Source organism: Idiotropiscis lumnitzeri, chromosome 1 (assembly GCF_059441095.1).
Source record: "Idiotropiscis lumnitzeri isolate Australia: NSW breed Sydney's pygmy pipehorse chromosome 1, RoL_Ilum_1.0, whole genome shotgun sequence".
In the NCBI taxonomy this organism is placed as follows: domain Eukaryota; kingdom Metazoa; phylum Chordata; class Actinopteri; order Syngnathiformes; family Syngnathidae; genus Idiotropiscis; species Idiotropiscis lumnitzeri.
In genome coordinates this window covers 42804602-42820094 of record NC_142391.1, presented here as the reverse complement: position 1 = coordinate 42820094, position 15493 = coordinate 42804602, and the positions used below count along the sequence as shown (strand labels likewise).

Genomic DNA, 15493 nt, shown 5'->3' with positions numbered 1-15493 from the left:
TGGCATGCACATTAGCACAAAATGTGCTCTTAGTCCAGAAAATGAAAAGGAGTACAAGTACAACGTTGAGGTGGTGGTCTTGGTGGTTCAAAAGACTCTAAGTCTTCTTTGTCTGTTTTCCTCATTCCAGGGTAGGTGCTGGAAGCTGTAGCGAGTCACAACAACATTGCCTCCTCGTACGGGGTGTCAGTTCAAAACATTGCTTTTGTCATAGCATTTTCAACTTCTGCTAGTTCATACAACCGCCTACAGCGCAACAAGTTCCCAAGCCATTCAAGACATTTATCCACGCTATGGGAGCTTATGACCGCTTTGAAAAGGGGGGTGAAAAAATGTTTTCAATTAAACCGCTCCGTGACATGAAACCCGCCACAAGATGGGATACAATGTTGAGAGATTAGAGAAATGATTGCTAAACAGGCATGACTTTGGGGACACAGTTATTGGAAAATTGAGATTGAAAATCAGTGAATACCAGACCTCGTTAATGTTTGTGTTGTGTCTCTGTTAACCTCCAAGCGTTATGCGTGTTGATTACTTGCCTTGGCTCATTTGGTCATGACCACGTCTCTGTTGTTTAGCTCTAACATTTCTTTTATACTTCACACCGTATACACCTGACTCCCTTTTTGCTTCCTCAAGATTTGTCTTGGTTGTTATTGAACACCACCTGACTGCTTGAACTATCTGCACCTCGGCAGTTTGAGTCCTCACAGACAGAACAAATTGGCACGAAGACCGCTTGTTGGATCACCCCGCCAGTTTCTCAATTCTAGCCTCTAAACTTCAACACTATTGGGAAAACAATACACCATGTCGACAAAATAGAGTGCATGGTGTATACCGTGCATCTTGTGTTGAAAATATTAAGGACCCAGTGTAAAGACAAACACTTAATATTCATTAATTTATAGGTAAGGCATTGCGACGTGCAAAAATGTGACAAAAATGACAAAATACCTGCTGACTTATTTGAATTCATCAGACAATACGCATGCAACTGAAATGTAATAGATTGGGAAACCTGACACTATTCCTAATTCAGCCTAAGTACTACACTTCTTGTACTACAGTGTGTTTGAGTGCAACTGACTTGGACACAGGGCGTTGCATGATATCTTCTGCACAGACATGCCCTCGCAGAAAGCTCCACCGTTCAGCGGCGCTGGGTTCGTACAGGTCCTTGATCTCTTCTGCACACCTCGCCCACATGGCACGTTACAAGGTGACCACTCTGTCCAAAGGGACCAGCCGCCATTGACTGCAGAAAGTTCAAGAGGACAGCGGCAACACAGCAACCACAGTTACTTATGCAGACCACCAGCATGGTAAATGCTATAAAATACTGGCACTGCAACCTCTAGAAGGCAACTGTGGAAAAAATAGAGGCTAAAATGCAGTGAGCACATTTTATTCCTTGTGGTGGATGTCGGGCTGCTTTTTTCCTAATTACCCATTCAATTCCTAGCTGTGGGATTAAGATAAAGGCGAAGAACTGCAGAAACCAGCCATTACATGGAATTATTATTTCTAAAGGCAACAATGATTCATGGTGGTCGACAGGTTGGAGCCGTTCACGAAGCAGTTACTCTCTCGTCTTAAAGTGTGTGGAAGCCAAATGTTATCGAAAATTGTGAGCCCACATTTGCTTAAAAGGGCCTCGAGCAAATTAATATATGGTACGGCTCTACATGATATTAATCCACAGGACTCTTATTTAATTTCTTACAGTTCAAATTGCTTTTAAATGTCAAGTAATTGAAATTTTGACCAATATATTCAATCATTCAAAGAAGTTATAGCACTCTTTAGCAGAATACAAAGATTGGTCTTTTAATGAGTTGCGTAAGGGTGCAGGGTTCCAATCAACGGTACTTAACTGTATGCAAAGTAACGGGCCAATAGAATTGCCGGGGTACAACATACCAAAGACTATCACAGTGGCTGTAGCACTGCGTCTCTTGGCCACAATGTTGCTCGCCATGCAGGTGTAGTTTCCAGAGTCGGAGAGACGAGCCTCATTTATAATGAGGTTGTGGTCTGCTCTGGTGTCAATGTTGTCGTCAGTTTGGGAACTGACCAGCTCTTCGTTCTTCAGCCATTCTACCTGTTAAAAAGAGGCGATAAAGACATGAATAATATCAGCAGCAAAACAAATGCAAGAGACTTCTGCACAAGTAGACAGCAACTAACAGGTGCAGATTTATTAAACGCAAGAGTACCAAAGTAGGCCACCTGACTTTGTGGTTTTCATGATTCATTTCCTTGCAGTCATTTTGACATGGCAAAAGCAGTAAATATTAGGACCAATACACCAATACTGCAAAAACAAATGTATAAATTTCACAAAACCATTTTGAGGCCTGGGAAATAGGCTTGGACTCTTTTTTTTTACCAAGACACAGGATGCACATAATCCAAGAAGTAGTTGTAGTATTGCCCATTCCAGAAATATACTCCACTCCCCAAAAATTGAAAAGTGGGGCCAATTAAGCTATGTTTACAAAAGACTTTCAGAATCTACACAAACAATATATCCTCTAAGTTGTGCATTCATCTAGATGCAAATACTGGGAAAATAAAAGCAGAAATACTGAAAAACTGGCCTTTACCTTTGGAGGGGAGTGCATGTTGCCGGATAAGAAATGGCAAGACAAAAACATGCAATGAAGGCATTTTCAAGGAAACTAACCCTTAATAAAATGCCACTGCAGTGGATATGTTTACATTAGGGTCAGGGAATTAAACACAATGATTTTGATTAAAAAATTACAGAAAAAAAAAATCTTTTTTTGGATTGAATCACACTCTTATCTGCATACTTTAGGCGACAGAACGTCCCCCAGTGCTGTAATTACTGGTACACAATAATACTGTTTTACTTATTTAATTTCACATTTATTTTCCATTTAATTATTTAATCTTTAATTAATTGATAAATTTAATTAAATGTTTTGTTATGTTGCACTGGGGAGGGGAGCTCTCCAATCTCGTTGTACACTGAGTATAATGACAATAAAGGGCATTCTGATTCTAAAACAAATGATTTATCGTCAAATGCCTTTGGTTGTCCGTGTTTTTTTTTTTTATCTTATTTCTAGCGCCAGGTATGTTGCAAATCCACAATCGCTGTCCCACTAATACCCCGTTTAAATTTTTTTTTTTTTAACCATTGTTAAAAATACACTTTGTTAAACTCAAGTTTTCCTTGAATGTATAGTACTTTTAAGTAAAGGAAAGCGTTTCTTAGGTGTAGATCTTTTCCAACTATATTTTTCAGATTCAGATGTGAAATATGTATTCATCCCTGAGGTTTATTGACACAAAAACATAAAAAAAACTATATAATAAATTAATAAATAACTACATAAACAAACAAACAAACACAGATCAATAAATAAGCAAATGCGGGGTACTGGAGGTCAGAGTTCTGAGAGTTCAATAGGAGAACAGCCTTGGGTTGCGATTTAAATGCATATGGCTCCAAAGTCTTACTAACAGTCAACGACAGAATGTAAGTAAAGCAGGTGTGTGCGTGTGCGTGTGAGGCAGGCATGGATGCAAATTCACAGTTCAAACCTATTAGGACTCAAGGAAACAGAGACATACACATACAATACGTTGCAGCTTGGACTGTCACCCAAAATACGCGTTCACTCTTTGTTTAAGCAGTGAATCTGAAATCAACTCGAATGTGTTATAAATTGTATTTTTTCCCAAAAATGTCATAGTCCAGAAAATGTAAAAAAAAAAAAAAAATGCAAGTTTTTCATATTGGGAAATAGAAAATGGAGTGCACGATCTACACCACGGGTGGGCAAACTTTTTGATTAGCGGGCCACAATGGGTTCTAAAATTTGACAAAGGGGCCGGACCAGGAGCAGATGGTTGGAGTGTTTTGGTAACCTAACCTCACCGGAAATATATATATATTTTTATATATATATATATATATATATATATATATATATATATATATTTATATATATATATATATATTTATATATATATATTTATATATATATATATATATATATATTTATATATATATATTTATATATATATATATATATATATATATATATATATATATATATATATACGCTATGCATATATGCATATATTATATGCTATGTGCACACTGAGCTTGCTGGCTCATTCCTTCCAACACTAGTTGGGCATATTGTATGTGTGGCGTTCTTCAAGGACGACAACATAATCTGCGTATGTGACCCAGAGGTCAGTGCCAACTTGTGCACCTGTGACATCTGAAAGGGTGTTGCTCAAAATCCAGTTGACGATGTAATTGAACATTGTGGGGGTCCTTCCAGGACACCAGTGCGTACCTTGAACCTTGAAGGCCACTGATGCGCTTCGGTGGGCCTGCACCTTTATAAATGGGAAATGGGATTTTACTTGTATAGTGCTTTTCTACCTTCAAGATACTCAAAGCAATTAGATGCTGTCTTCACCCCCTGATGATATATGGCTGCCAGGATGGCCGAGTGGTCTAAGGCGCCCCGTTCAGGACCCAGTCTCCCCAGGACTCCTGGGTTCGAATCTCGAATTTCCCCATTGTTGGACTAATAAAGGGAATATTATTATTATTATTATTATTATTATTATTATTATATGACATTTGGAGCAATTGGGGGTTCAGTATCTTGCTCAAGGACAATTTGAGATTGGGTCTGGACCTTTGTGTTTACAACCATACTACCACCTCGCTTGTGGGGGTGGGAGTGTAGTATGCCTTTATTAGGTGCAGTAGTTTAGATGGAATGCCATCTGTTTCTGCCATTTTTAATGGTCAAGTCCGGTCTATGTAGTCGAAGGCCGCCTTACAGTCAATGAAGCATAACTCTGTTGGCCTCTTGAAGGACCAGCATTGTATTGGGTTGGGCCCAGGTTGAACCCCTGTTAAACTGAGTATCTGATAGCCCAGGGCTCAGCGAAAGATGAACGCCCATGCTGATGCCCAGGGGCGTGCTGGCCTACGGAGAAGGCGGTTTTCTTTGGTGATGGGCTGCAGCTGAATGGGGCAGAGAGAGAGACAGAGAGAGAGAGAGAGAGAGAGAGAGAGAGAGAGAGAGACTCCCCCCAGTCCGTCTCTGCTAATGCCAATGAAGTCGGGTTATGAAAAAAAGCTGAATATTATATAATGATAATGGAATGACCCTTTGTTTGCTCAGGTCCTGAAATGGAGACCGATTGGAGATCTGAAAAAAGATAGGATCATATTTGAAACATGTTATCATTACAAATGCATCTTTACGAACAAAACTACTGGTTACACTCCAGTTTAATTATAACGAGACAGTACAACCACAAATATTCAAGCAATTTAACATTCAAGGAAACACTGTATCCAATTACCAGATAGAACAAATGTAAGTAATTAGGAATCGCTAATTTAGAGATGCTTTACTGCTTTTACCCCGTGAAAATAGCTGCATCATTGCATTCGCAAATTGCATTCATAGAGTGTCAGGATAGGCTGGGCTGATGGATTTCGAAAAAGTACACAGGCGCCCATCAAATTACGTATGAATGTAAATCGTAAGTGCCCGCGGGCTTGCAAACTGAGTAAATGGAAATGACACACATGGCCAAGGGATGATGGATTGCAATATGTATGGACATGAATAAAATGATAATAAACATCATAACAAAGGTATCAGTTCTCTCATGCTGGTGTTTTCCCCACTCATACTGTTTTCTGAGTCAGTTGTCTTTCTATAAACAGCTGTCGTGAGACTTGCTTTTTCTTCAAGATATGGAAAAATGTAGGTACTACATATAGTTGTTCTCAGACCTCTTTCCTACAAAAATCTTGACAATTAGGAAAGGCTTCCCACACAGTGTACATTGGCTGCATATCCCTTTGCCTTGCTAGACGATGAGAAAATGAAGATAAAATGAACGTTGTGACGGTGCCTAATTACTTTGTGATTAAAGTCATCAGTCATTGCATAGATGTTATCAGAAGTGGCATCCCACAGTCATGTCCGTTTCGATTGTGTGTATTCATTTCAGTTTTCTTGTGACTTAAAAGAAGCAATTACCGGTGGGTCCCTACTGTGTTTTAGGCCACATTATTTGTTTGCTTTAACAGCGGGTGGTTTAAGATGTACGACAGCCAAGTGTGAGAGAAAGCGTGACAACGAAAGGGAGATAGGGAGAGCGTGAGAGAGAAAGAGCGATGTCTACTGTAATTTCCCAACGACAAAATGCTTCTGATTAAAAACTGTGACATCTAAATTCAGCCATAAAAGCCAAATTTGTACATACATAGCCGTGGGTCTCCACATTTTTAGATGAGATATTTGCAAAGGAAGGTCCCACAGATGGAGATATTTTTCTTAACCTTAAACACCAGTAGACATTTTTCCCCTCCAAACAATACCAAATTCAGCGAGTTACACGGTGGCATCATAGGACCTTTTTCAGTCTCGCTCGTTGTCACACGAGGCCAATTCGCCGACAAGCTTCATCAGGCAGCAGTGCACACAAGCCCGAAGCAGTGCAGCCTTTGGAAAGCCGTTTGTTATGTGTTTGACAGACGCAGACATGGGCGCCGAAAAGGGGGGAATAAGGAAAAAAATTCTGGGGGCCCATGATCGAAGAAGGGCCCCTAATAAAATTTTTATCTTGACAAAATAATATGACATATCTCCATTCACGTCAAATGGTCCTGTCCACCCGCTCCAGCTAGAAGAGACCGACAACTTTTCACGTTATCAGACAGTGAGGGGAGGCGTCGGAGACAGCATGATGTCCGGTACCCAAAAATGTAAAGGCAGGAGAAAGAAGCCAAGGGTGAATAATATATCAGCCAGTTCTTTCATAGGCAAGGTGGATTAGTGCTTCATGTGATGGAAAGTTCTGGAGCAACAGTTTGTTGATTCTTGTTCTTCAGATGATAATAATAAACAAGGTATAATTAATCATAAAAGGCAATTGGCCATTTTGTTTTTGGTGGTGTTTGCAGGGATTTTATTTGTCTCTCCACAGATAATAATTGCATTTCATTTGAATGGAAGAGGTCATTAAGTATTTTAGTTTCGAATTTTCTGGTAATTAATCTTGGTGATTCTATGTTCAATTATTCAATTGTTTAAACAAGGAGGTGGTTTGAGGAAATAGGGTTTCAGTCTTGCAGCAAATAATTGAAAAGACATTAATTTAATTTTATTTGCAGTGCTTACACAACCAAGTAGCTGTCATAATGTTTTAACAAATATCAATAAAATGCATAATTGTATGTAAAACCGTATCTAAATGGCCAGCTGTGATTTCTTTTCATGGGGCCCAAAGTCCCTGGCAGCGCCCCTGGACGCAGGGGATGTCGCTCTAGGGCGCCCATCTTCAGTTGCGAGCGATTTTGAAAGTTGGCCATAAACCTAACAATAGGGAGACAGTGGTCGTACCAAAGATGGTTGGAATTATGACACTTGTTCCCTTTGCTCATCAAACTGAACTCCTGATGCTTATTTTCACTTTACTACAACATATATATTCGCCCCTATACAGCCACATAACTCTAGGCACACATTTCCTTATTTCAGGCAGCTCACATGCACAGTCCCACCCCGAATGGGTGATGAATATTCAGTATGAGGTAAGACTCGGGACAGTTTCATTTGTCCACTGTGACGCGTTTGGTAATTTCATTAGTCAGAGGTGACGAGACTCTGGGTAAATCTACTTCGGCTTGAAGCTCATCGGTAAAAATTCACAAGTAAACCGCGTCACATTAAAATCAGCATGGGAATAAAGTAGCTGCTCATAATCTGGAAAATACGGTAATTGGCACATTTGTTTCAATTTGGATATGATCTTCAGTGAAAAATTAGAGGAACGAATCACAGTGTTATGAGTGACACTGTAGGTATCATTGCAATTTAAGGGGGTGGTAATCAAGACCTTGCCATCTGACACTTGTTTCTCCAAATCAAGTGGCTATTTGATGTCAAGGGGACACAGCTCCAACAATGAACTTCAGCTTCTGCTATAATTAGAAAAATCTCTTCTGAGTCATGCTGAGTCAAGGGTTACAATTTAGCATGATTGCTTCCCCTTTGGCAGGAACTCTCAATTGCTGACACAATTTCATGGATTGGGCGAGGGAATGCCAATGATGCATTCTGGAAAGAAAACCTGAGGAGACAGAGCTAATCCATGAGAAGGATTCTCCCTGAAACCAATCAGCAGGACATGTAGAGCCACTTCACAAACACAAATTCCTGCAGATGCTTTTAACTCATCATGGCTGAGTGTGCGCATATAAACGCAAAAGCAAATAGCAGCAGGTAAAGTCACAGGAACGATCTGTGACTGAGTGGTGCTATCGCGCTCTGGAGGTTAATTAGTAAAGATATAGAGGTCGGTTTGCTCCTTTGTTGGTTTCTAAATGCCAGTTCTCCTTCGCTCTGAGGCATGACATACTACATTGTTATTCCAATGTGTTTTACCACACCTAAATAAAAACAAGAAGCTTGCAGCTTCGGACTGGGAAGGTGGAGTGTCTTGACTTGGTTTAATCATGACACTCATCCTCTCCTTGCTAAAATCATTTATCTAACCAATGATGGAAAAATTGCAGGCAAACAACAACAGGATTAGAAATGTGGAAACATTTTAGTCCAAATGAGGTATTCTAATGGTAAATTTGGGATATTCAAGAGGATCATAACAATGCTTTGGAAAAGTTGAATAAACAGCTTTATCCGAGAGCATGGCCATTTATTTGATTTTCCTTGGTGCCAGAGTTTAGACAGTCCACCCGAACAACTACTGAAGATGAGGATTCATCTTGGATTAAGGAAAAAAGTTAGTTTCCCATTTGGCTGGTCATTTCACACTTATTTTCGTAGATACACCTCAAAGGAATCTCATTATACAGGATTCTAGTGTACTCCTTTCTTCAAAAGTTAAAAGATCTGCTCTGCGTTCAAACCCCTGCTCTTCTTGTGAAGTGTGTGTGCGTGTGTGTGTCAGCCATACTTAGATATATCAAAACATTTATTTTTGTGTTTTAGTTTCTTAGCCAAGAAGGGTGATGTTAACTCAATAGTTTGTAAATAAATGTGTTTTTTTTCCATTTCAAATTAAATTGACCGAAGTAATACTTTGCTTGCCGTGACGTTCTTGCTGAAATCGACTTGAATTTGCGACAAAAGCGACTGCATTCCCCCAAAAAATTGTATTGTGCCGCTGTTGTATACAGTGCTGGTAGTAGCGTGTTACTTTTTGCTACCATAATATATTATGTTAAGGTAACTAAGTAATATCACGAGATGCTCATAGAATTTTTGTAACATTTTTTATGACAGATACTGACAGCACGGCAGCATTAAAAATATGTTCATGCTTTAAAATGCACCTGCTTTGAGCCTAGGTCTTTGCATTCTATTAGTTCCCACTAGATGGCACTCAATTCTACACACTATACCTTTAAGAGGCAGTTTACATCAGCACAGAATACACAGTTACCTTGACAACATGACAAAGCAATTTAGCTGTCTTATCGGTACACAATGACACAAAGACTCGCCGTTCTGATGGCACTCACATGTTCAATGATGCAGATAGTTACCTTTGAGAGATGTCCTAAGGATTTTGATGGAAAAAATGGCTTAAAATTATGTTTTGCTTGTTTTATGAATTGTTTGACAAATGCACTTATTGAGTTGCAAATGTCAATTCTGAGAAATGTAGCAAAGTGACCATCCAAGACCATAGAGTCGAAACATTTAACATCATACCCCACACTATGTCGCTCAAGATACTTATTACAATTACCTTTACTGGCAATGGTTGCAAATTTAGAATTTTTCCTTTAAAAATGTTTAAAGCATTAATAAATTAATTAATCATTGGGTTTAAAAAAAAGTCACTTAAAAGTAATAAGTAACGTATTTCTCGACACTTTCAAATTCAAGTAACTAATAACGCGAACTATATACAATTTTCAAATAACCTCCCCAACACTGGTTGTCGAGCAGTCACCCTGTAGCAGCAATCTAACGTGACAATACCATACTCAGCGCCGTCTCAATATTACATGGAACCAGTTGTGCTGAAATGGACTGGGCTGAGGATATTAGACTCTACATTATTCACTCCTCTCGCTTGTGGCTGGACTCATTTGTGTTGGCAAAGGACTACATATGAGGTTGTGATTTTAGTCTATACCAGTCTAATCTATTTTTATCCGCACAGTGGATTATGTAGCACCAAGATGACATTGGCACCATCCTCCATTTCCATGGTAAATCATTTAAACAGCACAGAGTCCAGGACTAATCTCCACCTAAAAACTGCGCCTTGCACATATCAGCCAGTTTTATGGGCACTGGACCAAGTATAGAATAGACATTTGACATTTTCATTGACGACGACCTGGTGACCTTTTTTCTCGAAGACATTTAAATGTGGTATTTGCTCCACAAGTCATACTTGAAAACTGATCCCACTGTGAAGCCATATTTTAAAACAAAATCCCAAGATCCCAAGAGTGCTCTTTATCTGACATGCATATAAAAAGGCACGACAATATTTCATTTTTGGCACAATTACGGCATTATTAAGACAATGACCATGGAAATTAATAAATCTTCACAAGGAGCTCAATAGCAGGACGATAACATCCACATTAAAATACAATTACCACTAGGAAGATTGACCATTTCAAACAATTATTACAAACAACATTTGCCATATACAAAAAACATCACTGCCATTTTCATTTTCAGAAATTAATTAACTAATTTCTGTCTAGTGAGAAGAGAAATGCAAATGCACTCAATAATGAAGCTTCTGTGTTAGTAATAGTATATATACATATATATATATATATATATATATATATATATATATATATATATATATATATATTATGTGTGTGTGTCAGGAGATGGTATTTAAAAATGGGACAGTAGAGAGACTATCCATATCACAAGGGCAAATTCAGCCAAGAGAACATTTTACCCAAACCTGATCAAGTCAGAACAATTTCCCACTTACTGTCACGCCTTAGTCAGTTTAAACCCTTTTTCACTCGTCGGCTATTTCCAACATTGGAATCTCACAAGACTCGCAGAACTGTTCTGGCATTTAAGACACTTTGATTTAATGTTATTCAGCTACTTTCGCTGACTCAGTCACTGTGGAGAAAACACTTTTATTTCCCTTCAAGTGTTGGTACTGGTGGTATCAAACAAGTATATCAATCTCCTAAAGGTCATAGGAAGCAGAAAAGACGTTGCCACCGACTGCCTGGGTTTCTGAGTTTAATCTGGATGAATCACGCGAGACACTTGATTCACATCTGCTCTGCTCAGAGGGAGTATTTGCTTCTCGTCTTTCAGGGAGAGGGAAAGAGGAGTGTCCGTCATACCTCTGCCACAGGCACTCCCTCCGGAGGGCGACAGTGCAGAACGATCATCCCATTGATTGGCACTTCCTTCCCCTGGGGGTCCTGCTCAAAGTTTTTTCTCAGGTCTGTGTGGGGAGATAAGAGGCAACTGTCAGGTGTCAAGTGTAACGGTCATTTTCGCATCAATTTAGTCCACCTCAAAATGGCCACCCTACCCCGGCCAAGTTGCGCCATGACCTTCAAAATCCACTCAATGTGGTAGAGAATACCATGGCCCTGTGCAAGCGGATCTGTTTACAAGGTGGTTTAGAGGACACACTGGATAGCAGATCAAGATGATTACTTTGAACATGCAAAGAATTCATAAATTGACAGATGTTTTTTTTTTTAAAAGGGATTTCCAGTAAAAACCTAAAAAGAGAAACATACGTCTTTGTGTGGCAGTCATAATGTGGCTTTTTGCACTAAATGAGTTATGAAAATGTTTTACACAGATCACAAGCTGTTTTGTGCTGGAAAGAGATAGAGACAAATAATGAATTATAGCTAGAATACATTTTATATTTTTTATTTATATTTAATTCCACGTGTGTACAGAACAGTGTTTTTTTTAAATATCACTTGATGTGTACTATTGGTGTCCTCATGAGTGTGAGGAAAAAAGGTTAAAGGGGCCATATCATGCTAAATCTTTTATTTTTTTAAAATTTTATTTATTTATTTTAGTTTTTAACCATGTTATGAAAAAAATAATGGGATGAAATGAATAAAATGCTAATTCATCACCAAAAACACCTCCAAAGTGGTGTTTTCCTCGACTCACCCATTTCTGTTCTGTGGTTGCGCCCGCCTTGGGGATTGCAGCTTTGGGTAGCTGCCGACTGGCTTTGGATGCCGCAGAGTAGGGCTGAACAATTTATCGTTTTATCTCAATCAATATGATTTTGAGATCGTCAAAGCCTCGTTTTTCTTTTTTTTTAAGGGCTCTTGTACCCCATGCTCATGAAAAAGGTTACGCTACCAGACGCTGCACTGATTTAAAAAAAAAAAAAAAAAAAGCATTGCCCTGTCGCCCATTTTGCTGCAAGTCATTTCTTAAGCGGCTACCTGAAGGCTAAGTGCTAAGCTAGCTTGCATCGCAGTAGCATGGGCATTATTTGCACTTATCAAAAAATAAGAGAAAATAAAATCAAGCCGGTTAAATGAAGTTGCTACAAAATTTCACGCTATTCAATCAGTTCATTTGGTGCTTCAAGCAAGTTATCAGTCAAGTCATACAATCTTTGAGGTTCAGATGCAGAATGTGCTACCAACACCCTGCCCTATTGTGTGTGGAAAGTAAATTGAACCAAACCTACAAGCTTTCTCCAGAGGTATACTAATACCCACTTGTACCTGTGGTACTTCTACTTTCATGTTAATTTGTAGCCCACATTGTGAGACTAGCTAACATTTCACCTGACAACAAGTTCTGTCAACAGGAGAACGTATGACTCTCATCCAAAACTGAAATAAGTACCATTGACTTTCCAGTAATAGTTGACATTGAAGCCTTTGTCATTAAAGTATTATTTGGTTTCTTTATGCTGTTTTTATTTTTCTTTATTATTTTCTTTATTATTAGGGTTCTTCTGCTTAGGCGCGAAGTGTCATGATCCGTTTCTGTCATGCCATGCTAATTGTGTTTTCCCAGCTGAGTGGGGGCGTTTCCTCCAGCGCTCGTTCCTGGTTCGTGTCGTCATGGCCGGAGAGACGCGCCCACCAGTCCCGCACCTGTCTCTTGTCAACTCGCTGATTATGTCATTACTTAAGCCTCCTACGCTGACTACTCAGCGTCGGAATACCCTCCTGCATTGCTCATGTTCATGATCCAAGTGGTGAATTATAGTCTTCTCGTACGGCATTCTGCGTATGGTGTTTTTTTTGTGTTTCTCCGTTTCTGCTAAGGTTCTGCTCGTTTTGGTTCTCGTTCTTCCCAATTGGTTTTTTCTTGCCCTTCTGCGGTAAGAAATTTATGTTTGTTGTATCCCTTGCCTTCTGCAAGCGCTTTTTGTTCCGCCGTCAGTTTCTTTTGGTTTCCTGGTGTGAGTTTGTCCACCAGCGATTTTCGTTTTGATCTTTGCCGGTGTCGCGTTTGATTATTGATATACGTAGATATATAGATTAACTGTGCTTTCCTTTGTAATAATAAATACCTTTGTTAAATTATATCTCTCTGTGTCTGCGCTTAAAGAGTCCCGCTACTATTTTCCAGTGGTCCCTGGTAAATACCTTAACACGAAGACAATTATGTTGAGCATTGCCAGAGGTTGTCAATGACTACATCACTTCCTTCACATCTTCCACCTGTCGGATGTTTGGCAGCTACTACTGTTTCAACATACACTACCCAGTGGAATTACGCTCTACACGGGAAAACCTTTTCTTTTCATGTTATTAGAAATGCAAGGCATTTGATATCACACCTGCTGAAGTTGTTTTCATTTTTACTTTCCCTTTCATCAATGTGTTTCCCATTCAATAAATGCGGGCAAAGGCACGTAAATTGAATGGAAGAAGAAAATTTGTAAGCCCAGTCTTCACTTTAATATTTGACCTTGCTGACCATGAATGGACCTTTCAGTGATGATGAGGAATGATATGAGAACTTTATAATGTATATTACACACTGCAGGTACTGTGGTAGTAAATTTCTGAAAGTTTTACAATGTTGTACTGTAGTTTTACTAGATAAAATCTTTGTGTAGTTTTCACAAGTTCGTTTTTAATCATCTAGTTAATGAAAATGTGTAAGTTCCAGAAATGTCTTTCGTTAAAATAGCAACAGGTATAGGAGGTATTACAACGCACATACTAAAATACCGTATTTTTCTAACTAAAATTCGCAAAAATTTTCATAGGATGGCTCGTCCTGCTGGAGTAACTTAAACATGGAAAAAAAAAGGAATTTCACAGTCAGCCACAAGAGGGCACTCTGGACTTATGCACCAATATCTCTGACGCCTTACAAAGACAACTGGAAACGATGGGACACAAATGCCCCCCAAGGGAGTGATATTCTGCAGACTACAAAGTTGAAAATTACAGCTAAAAATCTGAGAGAATCTAGCAGCAGAAAGAAAGTCTGGAGTGAATGAAAACCTGTTAAGCACTGGCAATAAGCAAAAAGGCCACATTTACTGCAATGAAGAACATAAAAAAAGAAATTAACGCTTAGTTGGCCACAGCTAGATGAATGAGTTCGCCACCGTGCTGTGGGTGAGTCCCTTCAACAGTGCATTTAGGGTACATCTTCACGCTCAGGCTTTAATATAACGGACTTTGCAGGAGGACCTTGTTGGTGCTTTCGCTTCATGCAACGTAACTGCCTCTCAATCAGAACATGGAGAGCGGTGCCCCAAAAACATTAACATGAAGACTGGACACCTTTTCTGCTCATGTTTATTTTTTGTGTAGCTAAATAACATTCATTATGTGCGCATATCTTACCCATTCAGTCTGTTCTTTTGATCTAGTATTTTGTCAAATAAAGTAGCCACAAAAAATGCATATTATACGCCAGTGTGACTTATTTATGAATTGTTGATATTACTCACAGGCAATGCGGACTGTAGCCTTGCGACTTTTGGAGGTACCCAAGTGACTCCATGCCACACAGAGACACCAGTAGTCTTCTGGGCCGTGGAAATCCTCAACCTGCTGACGGGACACGTTGATCATCACTTCCCGTACCTTTAACCCTATGAATGGAGGAGAATGTTTTAGTTTTACACACTTTTGTTTGAGGATGGTTTCACCTCAACAAACTGATCCCATATGGATTCTCGCGAACATCCGCAACAATTTTTTTTTTTTTTTTTTAAAACCATATTGGAAATTTAGAATTTCTGTTCATCAGGGAAGTGCCAAACTTCACCTGAGTAGTGAGAAAGAAAAGGTCTGAGTGTCAATTTTTACATAATATTAACAATTTACACTTGTTACTTATATACAGTATGTCAACAGTTGTATGTTGGTTATCACCGGTTTTACAGAAATAGTTATGCATGTTAATCCCTTAGATGCCAAACCTGTTGGGTCAAAAATGTTAGTGTTCAAAATCTTTAATCTTAA

The 15493-nt window shown here is 39.1% G+C and overlaps 1 protein-coding gene across 1 annotated transcript in view; it reads right to left on the bottom strand.

Moving 5' to 3' along the window:
• The window catches only part of unc5db (unc-5 netrin receptor Db), a 208739-nt gene that overhangs the window by 68434 nt on the left and 124812 nt on the right, over positions 1-15493 (bottom strand). Inside the window, exons 3-6 of the mRNA XM_088301616.1 lie at positions 14977-15120; positions 11402-11505; positions 1927-2107; positions 1094-1261 (exon numbers count right to left, since the gene is read on the bottom strand). Of these exons, the coding sequence (XP_088157742.1) occupies positions 1094-1261; positions 1927-2107; positions 11402-11505; positions 14977-15120 (597 nt within the window). The remainder of the gene's footprint in view (positions 1-1093; positions 1262-1926; positions 2108-11401; positions 11506-14976; positions 15121-15493) is intronic.